Source organism: Pan troglodytes, chromosome 16 (assembly GCF_028858775.2).
Source record: "Pan troglodytes isolate AG18354 chromosome 16, NHGRI_mPanTro3-v2.0_pri, whole genome shotgun sequence".
NCBI classification, from domain to species: domain Eukaryota; kingdom Metazoa; phylum Chordata; class Mammalia; order Primates; family Hominidae; genus Pan; species Pan troglodytes.
In genome coordinates this window covers 76,322,130-76,345,828 of record NC_072414.2, presented here as the reverse complement: position 1 = coordinate 76,345,828, position 23,699 = coordinate 76,322,130, and the positions used below count along the sequence as shown (strand labels likewise).

Below are 23,699 nucleotides of genomic sequence, written 5' to 3'. Positions count from 1 at the left end.
TATTGGAATTCTGTGGGTAGAGGGGATGTTACTAAATGTCCCACAACACACCAGGAGAACCCTTACAAAGAATTGTCTGGCCCAAGATATCAGTATTGCTGAGGCTGACAAACCCTGGTTTAAATAAATGTCCAATTTGGAGGATGAGTCTTTGTCTTTTTCCTTCTTCTGCGTATTGGTCTCCAGATTTTCCGTTTCTTCAGTTAGTTTTCGTAAGTGTAGATTCTTAAAAGAAATGAACACTTCATCCGTACTTCTGAGGTGTTGTAAAGATGTGTAAAGTTTTCACTTTTTGCATCATATTCACATGTGGCTATATGCCCTTTTGTCTTCAAAGTTTTCTTTATCTTGATCACTTATCAGAGGCGTGACTGTTTTATTATCTTAGGCTTTTGAAAGAATCCTCCTTTAGTTTTATTTTTTTAATTTAGTGGGTTGTTTTCACATTTTCCTTATGTCTTAATTATTTCCCCTTTTTGTTTATTTTGCTTTTTCTAGTTTAGTGGATCAGTGTAATTTAAACTGCTTTTTAAACAAACATGTAAGGGTATACATTTTCTTTGGGTGCTGTTTGACTTTATTGCACAAGTTTTAAAATCTATTTTCTAAATAGTTTGTATTTTCCAAGTCATTTTATTGCATCCTCTGTTCACATTGCTCTTACTATTAAAACTTTTTATTTGCCTGGCATGGTGGCTTATGCCTGTAATCCCAGCACTTTGGGAGGCCAAGGCAGGTGGATGACCTGAGGTTGGGAGTTCGAGACCAGCCTGACCAACATGGAGAGAGCCCGTCTCTACTAAAAATACAAAAATTAGCTGGGCATGGTGGTGCACGCCTGTAATCCCAGCTACTTGGGAGGCTGAGGCAGGAGAATCGCTTGAACCCGGGAGACAGAGGTTGCAGTGAGCTGAGATCATGCCACTGCACTCCAGCCTGGGCAACAAGAGCAAAACTCCACCTCAAAAAAAAAATGACATGTATTGAAATTATGTAAAACATAAGCTTAGTGTAACATATAGTTAGAGCGAGTACTTGGGAACTAATGCCTAGCCAGCACCAAGGTGAAGAGAAGGCACACTGCTTGCACTACAGAAACCTTCTGCAGGCTGCTTCCTGATCACCATGCCTCTGTACGCTCATCTTGCCTTATGTTTCTCTAGTGTTATCACTCATATATGCATCCTTCAACAATACGGTGTAGTGTTGCCTATTATTTGGACTTTTGAAAATCACAGTATATGTATTTTTTCATATCTTCGTTGTGCTCAACGTTGTGTGTGAAATTTGTTCCTATTGTGTGTAGCTATAGTTCTTTTGCATTGCTGTATTTACTCCATTGTTTGAATACACCATACCATTTATCCCCTTGACTAGATACAGACATGTGGGTGGTTTCCAGTGTTATTAGGAACAGCGATTGCTGCTGTGGTCATTCTTGTCTGTATTTCATGGTACCCTTGTGCCAGCATTTCTCTGGGGCTCATACTTAGGAGTTGGATGACTGAGGCATGAGGATCAATTTCTTCTTTTACCCAAGAGTTATCTAGAACAAAAAAAGTTAAAAAGCATTTTCAGGTGGCTTTTGAGGTATTTTTCGTGCATCAATATGGTCAGAGAATATGGCCTGTGACCTTTCAGTGAGATTTTCAGCAATCATTTAGACTTCACTATTGGTGTTACTGTTGCCTTTGCTTATTGCTCTTCTTGTATTATGTCTCCTGCTCCCTGCCCCTCAAGTATATCCCTGAATAATATCCTGGTTTTTTTTTTTTTCCTAGAAAGGGTTTGTGGGGATGTGTATGGAGTGTGTTCTGTGCACTTGCTGTCTGTTATCATTTGTTCAACAAATATTTGACTCTGTATAAAGTACTCCATCCATATCGGTGTGGAGAATCCAGAGGCAAACATACACAGATATGCTTCCTGTCTTGAGGGAGCTAGATATAGAATTCTGAGATCATAATTGAGTTTCTTTCCAGGTCTTTATACTTTTATGTTCTGATATTGTTGTAGATGAAAAGTCTGATGCCTATCTGATTCTTAGTTCTTTCTGATAGTTAGTATGATTTTCTGTGTAACTGTAAAGTGTGGGGGTTTTACTTTTTTTTTTTTTTTTTGAAACAGAGTCTCACTGTGTCACCCAGGCTGGAGTGCAGTGGTGCTATCTTGGATCATTGCAACCTCCACCTCTCAGGTTCAAATGATACTCCCACCTCAGCCTCCTGAGTAGCTGGGACTACAGGCATGTACCACCATGCCCGGCTAAATTTTGTATTATTAGTAGAGATAGGGTTTCACCATGTTAGCCAGGATGGTCTCGATCTGCTGACCTTGTGATCTGCCTGCCTTGATCTGTCAAAGTGCTGGGATTACAGATGTGAGCCACCTTAATGTTTTGCTGAGTCATGTCCATTGTGTCCTGGCCCTTCTGCAACTGGTGTTTTGTTTTGTTTTTTTTGGTTTAGGGGTCTTATTTTTACCTCCTAGAATTGTCTTTTGCATAGTAATCTGTTTTGTATTTTGTGGATACAGTATCTTCTCAATTACTGCTAAAGATTCCAATTAGGTTTTAAAATTCTGCTTATTTCCTTCATTAGCAGTGCTTCAGGTCATTCGTGCTTCTTTGACTTGGCACCTTCCTTTCAGGTTGCTAATTTTCTTCAACTCTCTGATGATACATGGTTATCTGTTCATTTATAGGTGAGGTATACCTTTGATCAGTATGAGTTGTTATGAGTGTCTTCAGAATTGTCACTCTTTTCTGCTGTGGCCTCCCCCTCCTTGTTGGCAGACCTGTGCTCTTCCTGTGGCATGAGGATGGGGAGGTGCTGGCTGGTGAGCTTTCCAGATTTTGAGCTAAAAGGAAGAGGCAGAGCCTGTTATAAGATTTTGATGCTGCATTGAGTTACATTGAAAAAGCATTCTGTCTTTTCTCTCTGGTTTTGACACTGATAGTGAGAGACCATCAAGACAGGCTTCCTATTACCAGAGTGATCCTTACCAACTATAGTTGGGACAGTACAGTGAAGAATATTTGATCCTTCAAACAAAAGTGGTCCCTCCATTATTTGGATTGTGTTTGTGGCTTTCTTGAGCCCAGCAGTCTGATTCCATCTGTTTTGTATCTTCTAGCATGTCCTTACAGTTTTGGTTCACTAAGGGTATTCTTTTTGTATTTGTTGTTTTGCTGCTGCTGCAGCCGACTTACTCTCTTTATAAAGTTCTGTCATTTCAGTGGGGTTTTAGAAAGAGGGCCAAGTCACGTCCTGAAATGAAATTAATCTTAGGATTTCACAGCCCTAACTCACTTTTTGTTTTGATTAAATTACTTCCCCTTTTTGATGGGGTAGGGGCTCAGCTATCTCATGTAAAATTAAGGCTAGTAACTGGGCTAGTGGTGACAGACCCAGATGCATGTGAGAATCACCTCAGAGAGCTTTTGCAAAACAGATTCTTCTGCAAAAATGCTCTTTCAACCACTGATGCAACCAAATTCTTTGGGACTTTGAGGCTAGGTATATATTCTTTAGATACCCAGAATAATTGGCTTTGGAATATAAGAATTTAGGGAAATGAAGAAGGGGTGAATTACATTTTGGAAGCTGCTGCTTAGATACTGCTGAGACCTTTGTTGGTCTTCATTTCTGGATCCTAGTTTCTTGATCTTTTACATATTCTGGGTTCTAACCTGAACTGGCCTTTATGGTTAAAGCTGCATATATATACTGTGTCCTGGCCAGGAAGCTTGTCTTTTGACCTTTGCCCAAACTGGGTACGAAGGCCCCTCCTAAAAATTCATTAGATTAATTTCTGAACTCGATAATTGTAATTTGTGTTAATTGGTAAATTGTGTCTTATAGAGAGATATTTGATAGTAAATTACATGTTTTTAAAAAGACAATTTGCTTTATAGTGAGGTGGTAATCAATTCATACTCTTAGTTTTGGGAAGTGTCTATTATAAGTAACACATCTGACCTTTTAAAATGTAAGGAAATTGAATTTATGTAATGATTCAGGCTTTTCAAAGTTAAAAATGTAGCTGTTTTGAGGAATTGATAGTTTAGTGTATTTATTTTAAACAAAATAATCCTTTGATCTTATGCACATAGCCGTACAAGTAAAATGTTTTCTTATTTTAAATTAGATTATGTTTTAAAATTTTTTTCAGTTTTGCTTTATATTTGACTGATTGCTTTTCTTTATTCCTAAGGCATTCATTAAGTTGAATTGTTCAAAATTGTTTCATTTTTAAAAGCTGAGAACTGTTGTTTGTCAAATCAAAGTTGGATTTAAAAATGCACATTTTAACTTTAATAAGCTCTCTGGTAGTGGGACTGCAGTGACAGATGGTTGGGAGTTTGTCACTAAAGCTATGACACCAGTCTTCTAAGGTGCATATTTGTTCTGTGTAGTTCTGGCAGATTCTTTCTCTATTTCAGAATGGGACAACAGAAGAAGTGACTTCAAAAGAAGAGGAAGAAGAAGAGATGGATGAAGTGGGTATTTTATATAAGAATAACATTTTGGCCAGGTGAGGTGACTCATGCCTGTAACCCCAGCACTATGGGAGGCCATGGCGGGTGGATCACCTGAGGACAGGAGTTTGAGACCAGCCTGGCCAACATGGCGAAACTCTGTCTCTACTAAAAGTACAAAAATTAGCCGGGCGTGGTGGTAGGCACATGTAATCTCAGCTACTCAGGAGGCTGAGGCAGGAGAATTGCTTGAATCCGGGAGGTGGAGGTTGCAGTGAGCCAAGGTCGTGCCACTGCACTCCTGCCTGAGTGACGAGCAAGACTCTGTCTCAAAAAAAAAAAAAAAAATATATATATATATATATATATATCATAAATATCTTTTGTTTTGGACATTTGAGTAATTCTCTAATCTCCTTCATAAATAACTATTAATATGGAATAATTGAAAGCACATCGTATTTGGAATGGAATGTAATTTATAAATTCTGGCTTTACCTCTAACTCATGATATGCCTTTGAGCAAATTGTTTTATCTGAATTCTTGGATTTTATTTTCTGGAAAACAAAAGCTCTTAAGTTTTAACACTAAAATTATATTTAATACTAATCAGTACTTAACCTGTATTTGGTTATTTTTTGGAAGAGAAACTACTGAGTTTAAAAAATTTTATGTTTGCATAAAAGGAGAATTTCAGAATATTTTAGAGACTACCTGCCAGAAGTAGTGAAACTGTCTCTTGCTGAAAAATCATTCAAAGAAATTTGTCTTAGTCTGTTTTATAGTATTGTGACAGAATAAGAGAGAGTGAGTAATTTATGAAGAGCAGTCATTTATTTTCTGACAGTTCTGGAGTCTGGGAAATCCAAGATGAAAATATCAACATTTGGTGTCTCAGGACCTTCTTGTTTTATCCTCACATGGTAGCAGGCAGAAGGGCAGGAGAGCAAGCTGGTCCAATGTGTGAAGCCTCATTCATAAGGGCCTTAATCCTATGAAGGAGAAAGGAGCCCTCTTGGCCTAATCACCTCTTAAAAGTCCTACCTCTTAATATCATCACATTGGCAACACTTGAATTTTGGAGGGAATACATTCAAACAGTAGCAAATTTAGTGGAGCAAATTCCAAAGACATTGAGCCTAGGCCAGTTGTCAGTCATGGGTATAATTTTAGATGTTTTCTGGCTCTGAAGCCTTGCATTTAAATTTGAACTTCAGAACAAAGATCTATGTCTCTGCATTGACCAAATAGAATGTATGTGAATTCCATGGTATCGATTGTTTTAAAAGATTTTTTTTCTGTTTGAGGTCTTATAATTAATTTAGGCTTTCATTTTCTTGGTCTGGAAATTATTAATCTAAAATGTACTTTAGAGTGCTTCAGAACTAAAAAAGTAGTGTTGTAGGCTTGCTTTTGTTTGTTTTTTGAGACAGGGTTTCACTGTCACCCAGGCTGGAGTGCAGTAGCGCCGGCATGGCTCACTGTAACCTTGAACTCCTGGGTTCAAGTGATCCTCCTGAGTAGCTGGGACTACAGGCCGGTGCCCCACGTCCAGCTAATTTTTATTTTATTTTATTTTATTTTATTTTTATTTTTTATTTTAGCGTTTGAGTCTCACTCTGTTGCCCAGGCTGGTCTTGAACTCCTGACCTCAAGTGATCCACCACCTCAGCCTCCCAAAGTGCTGGGATTACAGGTGTGTGCCACTGTGCCTGGCTGTAGGCTTATTTTATGAGTCTGGGAGTAAAATACTTCTTAAAATTGTCCAATTAGAATGAAAGTCTGTTTTAATGTTTTTATGCAGTTTAGCTTAGGTGGAATAAACTGCATGAAAACATTAAACCTTTTCCATAGGTCAGGCAGCCATTGTACTAAAGTTCATGAACCCTTTCATTTTCCCTTCACAAGATAAAAAACAAGGGACCGCAACTCTGAGGGAAATCTAGAAAGGTAGGAGACTGGACTTTGGAGTTGTCAGATTAAGACAGGTGAAAAGCAGATATTCTAGGCTCCTAAAATAATGTGGAACAGGCCCAGAGCAACTTTGGACATGGTGTGTTTGGGTGCACTGGATGCTTTTCTTTTGAGAAGGAAGGTTGATGTGTTGAAGTCATGGAAAGCAAGATTGTCCAGAAAAGACAGATGGACAGAAGTCTTGAATTTGAGACAGGCATGTTTCTATTTGGTATGTTTGTTGATAAGAAGGCCTTAAGCAGGGAATCATGTGCTGAGAATATTGTTTTAGAAAGATATGTTGAATTCTGTTTCGGATGTGCTGATTAATACTTAGGTGGAGAAGTTTTGTGGATGGGAACATGACTGAGGTTGAAGGTACAGGTGGAAATACAGGCCAAAGGCATTTGTGAGCATTGTGGGGAAAACAAATGTGGGTAGAAGATCAGGGCTGAAAGGTGCACACAGGGAGAAGGGAGCTCCATGAAGTACAGACTCATAGGCAGAGTTTGAGTGAAGGTAGTCAGTAGTCTGGTCTAGAAATCGGTGAATTAGCTGGCTTGGGAAAAAAAATCGAGATAAATATAAACTACCCCTTTAGAGATTTTGGCAATTGAAGTAGAAATATAAGGTAATTGAAAAAAGTTAGGATTTAAACAATTCTGCATATGTTTGTATATATGTAAGAACAGATAGTATGGGAAGGGAGGGAGCAGAATGATGTGAATAAAGATGTTATTCTGTGGGGTATTATTCACATTCTTTTGAAATTATTATTAGTTTTTGAGATAGGGTCGCTGTCACCCAGGGTGGAGTGCAGTGGCATGATCATAGCTTACTGCAGCCTCAAACTCCCGGGCCCAAACAATGCTTCTATTTCAGCCTCCTGAGCACCTGACATCAAATTCTTTTTCTAACTTATTTTTAAGTTATTAGCATCAATAGGTGCTTACTACATAAAACCATAAACTTGGAAATTAGGGGAAAGCACCAAATGTCTCCAGAGATAACAACTAAAATTAATTGAAATTAACATTTCAATGTAAGTTGTTCTGGTCTTTTTCTGTGCTTATTTCAGCATAATTGAAATTCTTTCTATTCCTTTGTGTAATCCATTTTTCATTTCAAAGTTTTTCGATACAGGAGAAATTATGCCGTGTTGATATTTCAGTGGCTTCTTAATAGTTCATGGAATTGAGTTAACTGTTTTGCTATTTTTGCACATGCAGATTTTGTGTTTGTTTTTGTGGTTGCAAGGTTGAAATAGGTATCCTTATGCCTAAATTTGTGTTTACATCTTAGACTAGTTTCTTGTAATACAGTTCTAGAGGTCGAGTGTCTGGAACAAACTATGAACACTTAAGGTTCTTGACACCTGCTGCTAAACTGTTTCAAAGGTTCCTCTTAAGAGGAGATTTAAAAGATGGCTTGGCTGGGCGTGGTGTCTGATGCCAGTAATCCCAGCACTTTGGGAGGCTGAGGTGGGCAGATCACTTGACGTCATAAGTTTGAGACCAGCCTGGCCAACATGTTGAAACCCTGTCTCTATTAAACATACAAAGAAATTAGCTGGGTGTGGCAGTGTACGTCTGTAATCCCAGCTACTCAGGAGACTGAGGCATGAGAATCACTTGAACCTGGGAGGCAGAGGTTGCAGTGAGCGGAGATTGCCCCACTATACTCCTGCCTAAATGACAGAGTGAGACTCTATCGTACAAAAAAAAAATAAAATAAATTAAAGAAGTAAATAAATAAATGATGGCTTATTTCATAATAGTTGTGACTTTGTAAAGCTTTTAAATCTGCTTTCCCCAGAGTCTAGCTTTTAAATAAAATACAGGATATAAAAGGTGGGAGCCTCTTGAATGCAATGTGGGGGCTTTTTCTCTCTCCCCATAGGATAGATATATTCTGTTTCCTGTCCCCCACCGAGTCAAGAATAATTTAAGTTTTGGCATAAGAAACTGCTGAAGGAAAGTGGGTTGAATCGGCTAATATTTTTCTTCTTTTTGCAGGATATAGAAGACTTAGGTCACTATGAGATGAAAGAAGAGCCTACTAGTGAGAAGAAGTTGGAGGATGAAGGAACTGAAAAAGAAAATTGGGCAATATTAGAGAAAATTAGGAAGACTGAAAGGCAAGGCCATTTAAATGTGTAAGTGTGTATAAATATCTGTACTTTTTGGTGAAGTAATTGTAGTTAATACCAGGCAATTCATGAACATGCTGATCTCAGCTGCTCTCCTCCTCCATTCCTGCCTTAGTGGTGGATTCGGTCATATGTTTATTGGTTTTGATATAGGGTCTTGCTCTGTCACCTGGGCTAGTGTGCAGTGGCACAATCATAGTTCACTGTAGCCTTTATCTCTCAGGCTCCAGTGGTCCTCCTACCTCAGCCTCCCAAGTGTCTCAGACTATCGTCATGTCCCACCACACCAGGCTAATTTTTTTGATTTTTAGTAGAGATGAGGCCTCACTATGTTGACCATGCTGGTCTTGAACACCTGAGTTCAAGCAGTCCTACTACCTTGGCCTGCCCAAGTGCTGGGATTACAGACATGAGCCACCATGCCTAGCCACACTCATATGCTTTGTTGCCCAAGGTTATCTTTCTCATCCATGAATAGCCACTTTTTACCCTGTTGATCTGCTCTTCACATCCTGGAACCACCTGCTGATCCCTGTATATGCCCCTTTCCAGCTTGTCTATGCTGTGTTGTCTGCTTACCTTCCTTCTGTGGCATCTGTATATTCAAGTTCATTCTCTCCTACAAAACACAACTCAAATTATTTCTCCTTCATGAAGCTGACTTTGATCCATCCTGCTCTGACCAAACCAAAAGTAGGGTTTCTCTTTTGACTTAACATCTCTTTTATGTGAAGCGGCAGGATGGGAAAGGAACACTGAGTTTGGTGACAGACACACCTTTTATGGTTTCACTTTACACAACTCTAAAATATGGATAGACAGTACATATCTTTTGGATGGTTGCTATGAAAAATAAATTAAAATGATGCATGTTACACATAAAATGCTTAGACAGAGTAGGGAAACATCAAATGATTGTCTGAACACTTACTGCTTCCTGCCTTGTATTAGAGCTATTTACCAACTCCACAATATCCGAGGACCAGTTACTTTGTCTTGGGCACAAGTTCTCCAAAACAGGGAATGAATTGTTAGGCAAGCAGATGTCAAGTGTTGCAATCAGATAGATAACTCTCCCTCCTTCAATCTTATTTGTATATTAATTTAATTGGTAATTTTTCATACAGCAAAGAAATTTAGTTAATCCCCATATCTTGATTATTTAAAAAACTAAGATTGTAGCATTTGAATTAATGTTACTGTACTTTCTGTGTCTTGTGATCAAGTCCAGTTTGAGTTATCTTCAAAACAAGTAAAAATTATTGAATAATTTTGTATGACCGATACTATGCTAAATACTTTATACTTAATACTTTATAGATCTTTTCATTTAGTCATCATAGCCACTGTGTGAAATAGGTGCTATTTATACTTTAGAGATAGGAAAAACTCATATTTTATAGATATGAAATGAGTTCAGGATTATATAGCTAGGAGGTAATATTTTTATAAACTTGATTTTTTTTCCCCTTCAAAGTCTAGTGCAGTCTTTAAAAGCTTTAGTTTCACATGACCAAAAAGTAGTTCCATTTTTATTTAGTCTTAGGATAAGATATCGATGTGTTTTCATCTTTAGAGAAGTCCCTGCACTGAAAAACTGAAACCACTTGCATGTAGGCACACATGGTTCTCAGTGTCTTCATGTGTGAACTAGACCATCTGTGTAATATTCTTGCTTGTAGTCTTATGAATGGAAGCCTATTTTACTTAATATTGTGTCACCTTGAGTATTTTCAAATATTGCTGGGGTTTGAAATAGACTCATACTGAATTCTATGCTATCGTGGAGTCCATGGTGGTATGAACATGTTGGCTAGAGTTTTTTAGGTGATAGGAAAATGGAAATGAACCAGACTTGTGTCTAGTTTTATATTCCCTTGAAACTTCATAATGCTTCATTTAATTGGACTTTTTTCTTTTACTTCTTAAATTGTTGAGTGATGATCCATTTTTGTTGTAATCTTTTTCTTTTCTTTTCTTTTCTTTTCTTTTCTTTTCTTTTCTTTTCTTTTCTTTTCTTTTGAGATGGAGTCTCGCTCTGTGGCCCAGGCCAGAGTGCGGTGGCACCATCTGAACTCACTACTATCTCCACCTCCCAGGTTCAAGTAATTATCTTGCCTCAGCTTCTCCAGTAGCTGGGACTACAGGCACGTGCAACCATGCCCGGCCAACTTTTGTATTTTTTTAGTGGAGATGGGGTTTCATCCTGATGGCCAGGCTGGTTTCAAACTCTTGGCCTCAAGTGATCCGCGCCCCTCAGCCTCCCAAAGTGCTGGGATTACAGGTGTGAGCCACCGTGCCTGGCTACTGTAATCTTTTAGAGCTGGTTGAAATACCTTAAATCTTTAAATTAGTTGGCTCAGTAGACCCTGGTAAACAGCAGCTTTTGTGTTTCAGGCTGCAGTGTCTGGGTCAGTGCAAGCTTCAGATAGACTTAAGAAAGAGTTCAGGGACTTATACAGATCACAGAGTTATAAGACAGGTAAGGATCTCCAAATCCCTGCTCTTCTTATCATTCTTTTGTTCTTTTCTGTTGTCAGATTATAAATGTTGTTTCTTAAAACTGGACAGAAATGGAAATGTTTACTAGCTTTATTTTGTGAAACTCAAATGTAATCAAGTTCCAAAAGATGTAGGGAGTAAGATAGGATGAGTTTGCTTGTTTTTTGGAATTAAAGAAATTGTTTTTATAGGTCCATTGGAATTTTATTTTGCCATCTTCCTGATAGAGTGAATATTTGCATGATTTTTATCTTCTGGCAAAAAGCTTGAGCAATATTGCTTGATAATTTAATACAAATAATACATTTCAATATACAGAGAATGATTGCCAAGTTGATTTTGTGATTTTTTTCCCCCAGTTTTGAAAGCAACATAATCAACTCTTATTGTGGAGGTAGTTATGTTATTACTTTTAAAATATATAGGTGGAGTACACTTATAGTCCCAGCTACTAGGGTGGTAGGAGACTGAGGCAGGAAGATCTTTTGAGCTTGGAAAAGTCAAGGCTGCAATGAGCCGTGATTGCACCATTATATTCCAGCCTGGGTGACAGAGTGAGACACCCTGTGTCATAAAACAAAAAAAAGGGAGAGTGGGAGGTGGGATACATATTTATATATGTATATATAGGACAGTTGTAGAAAAATACCAATTTTTTGGTGATTTAACTTTTTTGACAGCTCTGTCCATGGCAAATTTTTCTCCTTGAACAACTCGGCTAGTAATACAAGTTTAGGAAAGCATATTAAACTTTTTTTGAATTCTTGAGAAAATTATATACATGCGACTGTTTTCCTTTAGAATGACTGCAAACTCTGAACCCCCTTATTAGATTAGATTTAGGCTATTATAATCTCTTTGGGACATTTATTCTAAAGGAGCTGGAAGCTATAGTGGCCTCTAGTTTTCCTGGGGATATAAAGCAGCTTAAGGTCTCCTCTTTCCGGAAATTACCCTAGGTGCTGTATTTTAGCTTTCAGATTGGTTCATTTTTGAGTTAGTAAAATTAATACAAATAATAATAATAATCTTTTTGTTTGAATTGTTTTTTGTTTTGGAATTCTCAAGGTTGACCCTGATAGTCCTTTGCACAGTGATCTTCAGATCTTAAAAGAAAAAGAAGAGATAGGAGACATTTTGCTTATGTTTTAAGGTAAGAAAATTTTTATGAGACTCTATATCCTATGAATGGGGGTATATATTTGTACAAGTGTTTTGGAAAACAGTTTGGTAAAGTGGAAGATACTCATACCCTATGGTTCAGGAATCTCGTGGATATATACTCCACAAGAAATGAGTACATATGTGCCAGGAGACACAGGAATGTTCAGAGCAGCATCGTTTATAATAACCCCAAACAGAAAATAACCCAAATGTTCATTCCAATAAAATGGAGAATTGTGGTATTCATAAAATGGCTTACAGTCATGTGGGACAAGATGAGCGAATCTTGAACACTATGTTAAGCAAAAGAGACCAGACCCCCAAAACCTATTTTGTACAATTTCCTCTATATAGAGTTCAAAAATAGGCAAAACTAATGTTGGTTAGGGCATACATTCTTAGCGGAGGCAATATCGCCTGCAGTGGAGTGAAAATTGGTCCTCAGAGTGAAAGAAAATTTGACCTATTATAATGGTCTGCTGCCCTCCAAACAGCCATAGAACATAAAAGAAAACTGAGGAACACTTCTTTATGGGTTCATACTTGGGCAGTAAAACTATCAAGAAAAAAGAGGCGATTACACACAGGGTAGGGTAAGGAGTCCATCTAGGTGGAAGGTAGGGAGGTGTGAACTGAAAGGTACATCTGTGGGCTTCTTGGATACTGGCTGTAATATATTTCTGGACCAGGTTGGTGGTTACATGGGCAAATAATTTAGAATAACTTGTTAAGGCCTACCTTAAGGTATACTTTGTGTACTTTTCTGAATGTGTTATATTTAATAAAGTACTTTTAAGATACTAAAAGGTTACAAAAGAATAAGAATGGAATCTAGAAAAAATGTTAATGATCTAATATGGAATCTAGATAAGATGTAATGTTTTAAAATCTATGGCTATATGAAGTATTTTGATGAAGCACACAGACATAAAAGAATACTTTGTTGTACTTTAAGGATGGTAGTAGTTTTCTAAAAGCTTCTTACTTAGCTTTTTCATGTGTGTATTTTTGCTTGGGGATATATCTTACGATTGAACTTTCTTGAAATGACCCTAATGTTAGTATTTTCTCTCAATTTTGTTATCATAGAAACCGTTGTGGTTGTCAACTGAGTTGTCTTCCTGAAGTATGAATCCAGTATATATTGACTGAAGTTGCTAATGGCTACTTCTTTACGGATTCATATGGGTGAACGAATGAAGCACATGGGCCTACAACAAAAAAAAACACACACACACTAAACAGGAAGATACCATTTTTTTAAAAAAACATTAAATCATATGAACATATGCGCAACACCAAACTTCAGAAATAGAACCTTTGGCTGGGCGTGCTGGCTCACGTCCGTAATCCCAGCTCTTTGGGAGGCCGAGGCAGGTGGATCACCTGAGGACAGGAGTTTGAGACCAGCCCAGCCAGCATGGCGAAGCCCCATCTCTACTAAAAATACAAAAATCAGCCAGGTGTGGTGGCAGGTGCCTGTAATCCCAGCTACTTGGGAGGCTGAGGTGGGAGAATCACTTGAACCTAGGAGGCAGAGGTTGCAGTGAGCCAAGATTGCATCATTGCACTCCAGCCTGGGTGAGAAGAGTGAAACGCCATCTCAAAAAATAAAAATAAAAAAGAAATAGAACCTTATCAGTACCTGTAGCACCCTCTGTGCCCCTCCCTTGTCATGTCCTCTTTGGGAGGTATCTTGAAGGGAATATGAAATCTTGGCCAGGAAACTGGAGGATTTGTGACTGCAGGTGGTGTTTTCATTATTTTTTCCTGCTCTAGTTAGAACTTCAGGGAGGGGATGATTTGGGAGGTAAATGGCTGAAATGCTATTGGATTTGTGTTTGTGGCCCATGGCTCCTGATACCAGACAGAAGGGCCTTTTCTGGGGTTGGAGTATTTCTTAAGAGGCCTGGGAAGAATGTGATTGCCTTGAGCTAACTGACCTTCTGAAGAGGACCTTAAACTGAATTGCCAAGTTATTAGTATTGGGATTCACAGACTTTGGAGATTAGCAGGTATGACTCAGAAAGATTTACAGGAAAGAGCCAGAACAATATGTTTATGGCCTCTGATGTCCACAGTGACAACTTGAGAGTCGTGAATAATAAGCAAAATTGAACTTGAGATAAAGTATAACACAAAGATGGGAGTGACTGCAGGAGGGAATGTGCCCTGGTCAGCAACTTGGTAAATCCAACTTTCTGTACTTTTAAGGAAGTCGTTTTCTGATGTTACAGGCAACATCAGAATTACTGAATTGAATTCTGAGGTAGCACTTTAAGAAAGGTCTACTTAGATAAGGTTAGGTTCATTTAGAGAATAATAGCCAGGATTGGGAAGAGATTCTTTTCCATGTCCTAGCATAGCTGGTGAAATTGTGGATTTGGAGAGGAAAACATGGGGGTTCTGGTTCATGATAGATTGTCTTCAACTATTTGAAAGAGTATGTATATGGAAGCATTAGTTTTTATTTGTTTTTGGTGAAGACAGGGAATAAAACTAGAACTAGTAAGTCAAATTACAAAGAGGTGATTTTCAACTCAATGTAAGGAAGTGACTTGTAACTATTTAGACCCATCTGGTGATGTAGTCTTTGAAAACTAGAATGTTCTTCATCTTTAAGAATAACTTAGAAGGCTGAGATGTCAAATGGGAAATCAGATAACTTCATGAGATCCTTGTAGAGCCTGAGAGTCTGGTTCTGAGTTAAAATATACTAAGGTAACTCAAACTTAATTTTACCAGTCACCCTCAACCTTTATTTTCCCCTCCCTGAAGAACTCTTTTTATTTCTGTAAAATCTTGATTCCTGAGTTCCAGGGTACAGAGCTTATGGAATAGAGTCCCCAGGTTTTGATGTAGAGGATCCTCTTTCTCCTGTCTGAAAATATCCTTTAGTATTTCCTTTAGTGTGAGTCTGCAGATAGAAAAAATCCTTGCTTTTTATTTCATCATTGAAGAGTATCTTCATTGAGCGTAAGTCTCTAGATGGGCAGTTTCCTTCTTTCAGCACTTCGCAGATATCATTCTCTTATGCCAGCTTCCATTGTTTCTCTTGAAGTGTTTATGGTGGTTAAATCTTGTGAAGTCTTTGATCAGTTTTGGGAAATTCTCCACAACCATATCTTCAGCTCTTGCTTCTGTCCCATTCTTGTTTTTCTTCCAGTGCTCTACGTATGTGATAAACTTTTCAATATGTTGTCTTTTATTTTCTCAATTTTCCACCTTTTTGTCTTTCTGACATTTTTGCAGTTTACTGAATCTGTCTTCTGCTAGGTTACTGCTGTGGTTAAGCTTATCCATTATGTTATTAATTTCAGTTTTGGTAGTTCTAAATTGCAGAATTTCATATGGTTCATTTTATAATTTGCGTTTCTCTGCCAGGTTTTCAGTCTTGTCCCATCTTTCCTTGCTCATGTTCAGCAGTTATTTTGAAGTGTGTCTGCTAACTCTGTTATCTCGATCCCTTGTGGTTTTGTGTCTGTTGTTTGCTTCTCTTGTTTTCTGTTATGTCATCTTTAAGTCTCATGTGGCTTTCTATTTTTAGTGATAGACATTATATATGGAAAAATTGTAGAGCTAATTTGAAGCCTTGGATGATATTCTTCTCCAGAGAGGATTTACATTTCCCCTGCCAGGGGCTTGGAAATTAACAATCAGGGATTGAGATGATTAAAGCTGGCCATCATTCCCTGTCGGGGCAATTTGCAGTTTGTTCTTCAGGTTCCCAACCTAAGGAGTGGGAGACTTAACAGGGCCTCTCCTCGGTGGATGCTGAGCTCCAATGTTTATCTCCCTGTGAGCTCTGTGAGGCTGTGAGTTCTAGCTCAGCTTGTTAACCTCTTCTTCTCTGCTGTCATTGGAGGAAAACCCAAGGGGTAAAAAAGAAGACCCTGTTCTCTGGTATTCCCTTTTCTCAGCCCTGTAATCATTACATTTTGTCCACCTTTCTAGTTCTCAGTGAGAGGATTGATCTAAGTTACCTACTCTGTCATTATTGCAATGGTTCCTTTATATAGTTCTAGTGAAGTGAAACCCCTTCATATGTTACATAAGTTTACCATAACACTGTTCTGTTTGGGCCTGATTTTAACTTCATTTTTATTTGCTTTGGTTTTCATTTCATTTTTTCTGTACTAATTTTACCTTTATGACTCTCACCCATTATCTGATAATAAATGTACATATTCTTTTATAGATTCTTTTAAAATCTTCTAAATAGTATATAGTATTAACGATGTTCTTAAAATTAATTAAACTTGCTTATTTGCTTCTTAGGATAACTTTCCATTTGATCCTCCATTTGTTTGAGTGGTATTACCTGTTCTCTCAGTAGCATAAGTTTAAGTGATTAAGTGATTACTTTAAATGCTTTTTTTTTTTTTTTAGTTTAAAAAATGTTTTGTAGAGATGAGGTCTCACTATGTTGCTCTGGCTGTTCTTGAACTCCTGGGCTCAAGTGATCCTCCCACCTTGCCCTCCCAAGGTGCTGGGATGACAGGCATGAGCTGCTGTGCCTGGGCTACATTTTTTTTTTTTTAATATAGTGTGCACCAGAATCATTTGGAGAGCTAGTCCCAGGGTTTCAGATTCAGTAGGTCTGTGGTGTTGCCTGAGCATTTACATTTTTAAGAAGTTCCCAGGTGAAACTGATACTGTTGTTCTGGGGCCTACATCTGGAACCACTGGTTATAAAGCATTATGTTGTTGATAGGTAGAGATTTTAGTGTTATTATATGCATATATACATATATATATACACACACACATATTTACACATATACACACACATATATATATATTCATACATACTTTTTTATCATAAAAACCAAAGGTTTTTCAAATGTAAATTGTGATTGAAGGTTTAGAGAATGTTATGATTACAGAGTGGTCCCCACATACCTGTGATCCTAATTAGTACTTCTAGGAATAATCATGGGAAATCTCATGGACCTATGGAGCTGGCTGATTACTTCTAGAGGTGATAGTTGCAGTGTAGTAGAATCAAATGGTAATTGTCATGCTGTTTTACTGAAATTTGTATTGCTTCTTTTTTGTGATTGGAAGTCTTACAGAAGTGGGGAAAAGTCACAGTTTGCTAGGTTAGTTATGAAATGTTCTGTAGACCCTTAAAGTATGAGCAATTTAAAGTAACTTGAGGATTTTCAAACACTCAGCTGACTAATTCCATTACGTGACATAATCCACCTTATGGTGATTAAAATCTAAATATCTCCAGCCCTTACTTTGATCATTTCTATGGTTGAGATAGTAATAGTTGCATTTAGGGTAAAAATATGAGTGACTACTTCAGACTTCAGAACTTTTCTCCAGAAGAGCTTTGTTGCTACAGTTATTTTTAGTTGTATTTGCTTTACATACTTATGTATGTGTTTTGGGGGCTAAGATCCTGTTAAGAATCATTCTGTATAATCAGAATACATATTAACTGTGGTGCTGATACTACGGAATAGTTGTCTGGACATGATATCCGTGTGTAAAAGTTCAGAGAAACAAGAAGTGTGGGTTTAAAAAAAAAACCTTAGTATTACATGTGGATGTGCTGAGCTCATTTTGAGTTTCTCCACACAGTAAAGGAATATTGGTTTTATTATTTAATTACTTAATTTTATTGAGACGGGGTCTTTCTCTGTTGCCCCAGGCTGGAGTGAGTGGTGCAATCACAGCTCACTGCAACCTCTGCCTCCCGGGCTCAAGCCATCCTGCCACCTCAGCCTCCTGAGAAGCTGGGACTGCAGGCGTATGCCAGCATACCAAGCTAATTTTTGTATTTTTGATAGAGACAGGGTTTCACCATGTTGCTCATGTTGGTCTTGAACTCCCAGGCTAAAGCGATCCACCCTGCTGAGACTGACAAAGTATTAGGATTATGGGTCTGAGCCACTTTGCCCAGCCCAATGTTGTTTGTTAAAATTTTTTATTTATTTACTTATCTTTTGCTTTTCTGTTTTAATTTTTAAATTTCTATTTTTTTCAATTTTGTGTTTTAAGAGTTTACTTACCTGACGCCTGCAGCCTAATCTTTGCCATATCTCCCCAAATGTTCTGTGAGTGCTAATATAGTGGTATGGTAATAGATATTTGTTTTGTGGGGATTGCAAGGTTTTGGGGAAGGCAGCTTCAAAATGTCTTTTACCAAAGGACTTCTTGGAGCCTTAATGCCATTTTCTATTTTTCCCAAATTTGTTTATTAGTGTTCCTGACATCTCAGAGGATGGTGTCTTCTGGCTTACTCTGGGAAATGCTGCTCTGTTGGAAATCTGGAGTTCTAAGTGATCCCCATGCGTTTTCTGCTGCAGAGCAGGACATGCTGAAGTGATTCCTTCGTGAGCAGATATCAGAGGTCTCCCTTTGACAGCTTGTTACAAAGTTGATCACAAATATACTATTACGGGGAGTGGAAGTCCCAGGTTGGGTGTGAAGCAGAGTTGTTTAGAATTGTGTACTATTTTGTTACCTTTAAATCTTTTCTAGGCTGTTTTGGTTTTGGCAGTAAAATTGCTATAAAAAGTACTTCTCTTGGCATACAACCTAATGGTCAGTTTTGGAAGTTCAGTGTTAGGTAACCCAGCCAAATACTTACGTATACAAAATAAACACAAGACTGAAAAATAGTAAATGTTTAACCTTTGTGTCTCTTGCTCACTACAGCAGCCTTTAACTAGCCACCAAGCCATAGTTCTTTTGTTTGTCATAGTTGAATTTCAAAATGTCTTTTTAATGAAGCCCTTCCTGATTGGGGAGAAAGGACGACATAAGTATTGTGCTTTAGTTTTATTTGCTGGTTTATAAAATTGTGTATGTTGACTCAATATCCCCATAAGCATAGTGAAAGGAAAACAGGTCATTTTTTGTTCAGAATCTTATTTTAGAAAAAAAAAAGATCAAAGAAAAGATTTGCATAAAAATCTGCAAATTCAGGATAAATGTATGAAAACATTTTAAAATGTGATTATAAAATAGACCAGTATAGCTTTTCAACATTTGGTTGTAAGAATCCCAAGAATGTAAGTTTATGATCCTGGTATACCACCTAGAATCGAGACAAATACATGAGGTTATGAATCATGCCATTTTCAGTTTTAAAATCTGTTACATAGTTTCTTCATTGATTCTTTTTTGCCACAGTGTGTTATGGTCCTCATTATTTGGATGAATAATTTGAATAATAAGTCAGCTTGTGACTTACCTAAATAAATCTTCTGATTCCTAGTAAAGTGTTTTTCATTATATGAAATGCCAGCTATATAAGAGGAGATTAAAAGTACTACGAACTGTAAGTTCCGCATTAACCATGGGCCAGGCACGGTGGCACACACCTATAATCCCAGCACTTTGGGAAGCTGAGGCGGGTGGATCACTTGAGGTCAGGAGTTCAAGACCAGCCTGGCCAAGATGGTGAAACCCCATCTCTACCAAAAATCCAAAAATTGCCAGATGTGGTGGTGCATACTGGTAATCCCAGCTACTCAGGAGGCTGAGTCAGGAGAATCGCTTGAACTCGGGAGGTGGAGATTGCAGTGAGCTGAGATCGTGCCACTGCGCTCCAGCCTGGGTGACAAAGATAAACTGCATCTGAACAAAAAAGAAAAAGAAAAGCTAAGCATGGACTTAATTTCTCTGAGGTTTAAAGCTGCAAAGAGTTGCTCTTCATGAAGTAGGTGGGATCTCAGCTGGGCAGTGAAATGTGAGTGGGATTTGGTCAGCTGGTGGAGGCTGCAGGAAAATTATTTACGTAGGTGAAGAGTAAACACAATCAGGTATCTAGGAAAGAGAATGAGGAATTCAGAGTATACGAAACCAATTTGAGCTATAACACAAGGAGGGTAGGATTCATGTAGAAGAGTTGTAGGAAATATTGCGGATGTAATATTTTGTACTCAAACAGTTCTGTGGATTGGTGACAGATTTTTTTTTTTCAGGTAAGTAAACTATTACCCCTGGATATTCATCTTTCTATGTAACTGGTTGAGAAATGGGAGGAAGAGTAAAGAAACTGTTTTCGAATAAATCTGGTGACAGCAGAAGAGAATATGAGACACATTGTGCTCACAGAGCCTAGAAGAGTGTGACAGTAGTTGAGGGCCATGCTGTTGTCTTAGAGTGAAGTGAGGAGAACTTACATTGGTGTGGTAGTCATGGGAGTGGAAGGAGGAATGTAATGTGAAAGCTCATTGGAGGCAGAATCAAAATGGCTTGGTCTTCATAGTCAAATATTAAGTAAGGAGGAGGAATTATTGGCTGACTTAGGAAGAAGTAAAAAATGTGAAATACCGATAAAACACCAGGCTTGCAATTTTAGTCAGGGTAAAGCTTAAGCGTTGTGTGATTCTAGATAGATTATTGAGCAGTTTTGTTCCATATATTTTATATCCCATATCTTTGAGCTATGATCCTATTGTTTATTTCTTTACATACCCAAACATTTTTTAAACTATTGTGATACAGCTTTTATATGATAAGCCTCACCCTTTGAAGTGTACAGTTCAGTGGTTTTTAGTATATTCAGAGTTATGCAGCCATTACCATTAGCTAATTTCAGAACCTTTTCTTCTCCCCAAAAAGAAACCCCATACCCATTAGCAGTCGCTCTGTGTGCTCGTCTCCCCCACCGTTCATCCTGGCAACCTCTGATCTAATTTCTGTCTCTGTAGATTTGCCTATCCTGGATATTTCATATAAATAGAATCAAACAAAATGTGGCATTTTGTGACTGACGTTTCTTTGAAGTGATTATAAAGCAAATGCCTGAAGAGGCAAAGCTTAGGATAGTGTTTGCTGTACAGCTTTGATAACTGAATTTTTTTTAAGTTGAAAATATTACTGTGTCTGTATATGTGGCATATTATCCTTAGATGACCCTTACTTCAATTATTAGAATTTTTTTCCCTAGTATTCTTGAACTGTCTCAATATTCAGTAGGAACCCCCCTTTGGAGACAAAGAGCAGTAAGAATTTGGAACACATATTGACAAAATGAATGTCATTTAATACAGTAGTAGAGTCGACCACTTTTAGGCGTCAACGCTGCTGAAAGTGTATATTAAGGAAAAGTTTACTTATCTTACTTATCTGGTGAAGGTACTAGAACTACTTCTGTCTTCTGTTTAGATTTCAACAAACATTTGCATAGGTATTATGCGGTTGTACAAATGTACTGTCTTTTGACCTGAAAATGCAAAAACTTCCTTTCTTCCCACTTTCTGAGACTCTGCAACCTTAAAGGAAGAGTGGGGTACTTTAAAGGAAAGGTGGTGATGGTTGGATAATGGGTGACAATGTCTACAATATACTTCCTTTTCCCAAAACAAGTTCCTGTCTACCATCAGCATCTCCAAAATTTGAAGATCAAGTGTGGTGTTAACTCATTAACTTATGACTAGACTTTGAGCAGTTGTGGAACCAAAATCTGAGTGAGTGCCTGGATGTTCTAATTCTGTTAAATCAGTGAGTGCACATTATATACAATACTCTCTTAGCCCAGTGGCAGATTTAAGGAGTGAGAGATAGATTTCTATGTTTCAGAAATCAAATACACAAAGAATAAAAATTTTTAATCCCATGATTCTTTACCTGAGTTTAATTTTTTGGAGAGTTTTTCTTTTAGATTTTCTTTTCCTTCCATTAAACTTTCACTTTGAAAGTTCCCAGGGTTTGGGCAAAGCAAGTGGGAAAGATACTTGCTTGGATTCTCCAGGGCAAGGGAGTTAAAGAAGACTTCTTTCCCTCATTTTATTATTGAATAATGTCATGAAAACAATTATTAAGGTGAATGGTCTACAGTAGAAGTTTTTAGATGCCTTCTCTGCAAAATAATTTGGTTTAGTCAATGCAAGGATGCCTTTGGTTAGCTGGAATGGAAGATGTGCAGGCTAGAGTGGTCTTGGCAAGTCTTCTGGGGGGAAATACAGCATTTGGATGGGTAGGAAGCAGAAGGAATCTCAAGCAAGGGAAAGGTGTGGGCAGAGCCCCGGAGGACAGAACAGTTTGTGATGGACTTGGTGTCCACATAGATCTAATCAGTGGTCTTAGCTTTCGTGTTTTCAAAATTACCACAGTTTTTGTTCTAAAACTATCATTCCCTTGATTTTACTTTAGGCATGCTATCTGTGTATTTTGAAATTTAAAATAACATTAGAGGAGAAATGAAATTATTTTGTTTGAGAAGGAGTTAAAAGGTTAAAGCATCTTGAGCTAAATAATTTTCTAATGGGAGATTTGGTACACCCCCAGAAGTTGTCTTTGGTTCAGAGAACAGTCTTCAGACCTAGAAAGGACTTGAGGAGTCCCAGAGAGGAGCCGCATGGTGTGAACCATTCGATTCTCACAACAGAATGGATAAAAACAATTTGAACCATGAAACCATGAAGATGTTCATATTTTGGATAGGGTAGGGTCAGTGCCATTGTCAGAGGAAAAACTCTTGGCCATCACAGGATGGGAGAGAAAGTTTCCATTGTAAAGAATACTCAAATGCCATTTAAGGAAATGGGTTCTTCTGCCCCTATTCTTTGGAATATTTAGGGCCAAGTTCTTAGTTTTTGACATAAAAATTTTAAAGTATTCTGTTCTGATTGCCGTTTCAAACAATTGACTAGAATTTCAGAGCAATTACATGAGAGTAATACCATTAGAATTTTTAAATTACCCGTAGTCCTATATGCCTAACAAGTATGTTCATGCTTACGTGTTCTCTTCTTATCTTTACTGTGTGCCTACTTTCTTAATAATGCCACATGGAAATTGTTTAAGCAGGAATACTCCTCAAGATAATTTTGTATGTTTCCTTTTTTCTTTTTAAGGTATGTGTTGGGTGGAGGAGCATTATATATGGAACCTCTCACAAAACAGGTGATTATTTTCTTATTATACTCAATTTTCACCCTGAATAGAGTGTTTTGATTATGTAAGTTAGATCGTAAGTAGATGGCTATCTTAAAGACATTTTAGTGGTTTTTTGTTTGTTTTGTTTTGCTTTTTTCTGTAGCTCCTACTTTCAAGAATGAAAAAGGTATCCCAGCAGTTTGGGAGGCTGAGGCGGGCGGATCACGAGGTCAGGAGATCGAGACCATCCTGGCTAACACGGTGAAACCCCGTCTTTACTAAAAAATACAAAAAAATTAGCCAGGCGTGATGGCGGGCGACTGTAGTCCCAGCTACTCGGGAGGCTGAGGCAGGAGAATGGCGTGAACCCGGGAGACAGAGCTTGCAGTGAGCTGAGATGGTGCCACTGCACTCCAGCCTGGGTGACAGAGTGAGACTCCATCTCAAAAAAAAAAAAAAAAAGAATGAAAAAGGTAAACCAGTAAAATAACATTGTGCTTGGTGCTGAACCTATGCTAGTATTGGCATTAACACTGACCTTTATTTAAGGTTCTAATTTGTTCATGTTGGGCACTTAGAACATCGGTTTGTTGTTTTTTTTTTGT

At 37.9% G+C, this 23,699-nt stretch overlaps 1 protein-coding gene across 1 annotated transcript in view; it reads left to right on the top strand.

Annotated features, from left to right (window-relative positions):
* The window catches only part of LOC744846 (ubiquitin-conjugating enzyme E2 Q2-like), a 40,532-nt gene extending 20,664 nt beyond the window's left edge, over positions 1–19,868 (top strand). The window contains exons 4-8 of the mRNA XM_024349349.3: positions 4,445–4,501; positions 8,450–8,589; positions 10,981–11,065; positions 12,154–12,238; positions 18,465–19,868. Coding sequence (XP_024205117.1) covers positions 4,445–4,501; positions 8,450–8,589; positions 10,981–11,065; positions 12,154–12,237 — 366 coding nt within the window. The 3' untranslated portion in view covers position 12,238; positions 18,465–19,868. The remainder of the gene's footprint in view (positions 1–4,444; positions 4,502–8,449; positions 8,590–10,980; positions 11,066–12,153; positions 12,239–18,464) is intronic.
* Positions 19,869–23,699: the final 3,831 nt, after the last annotated feature.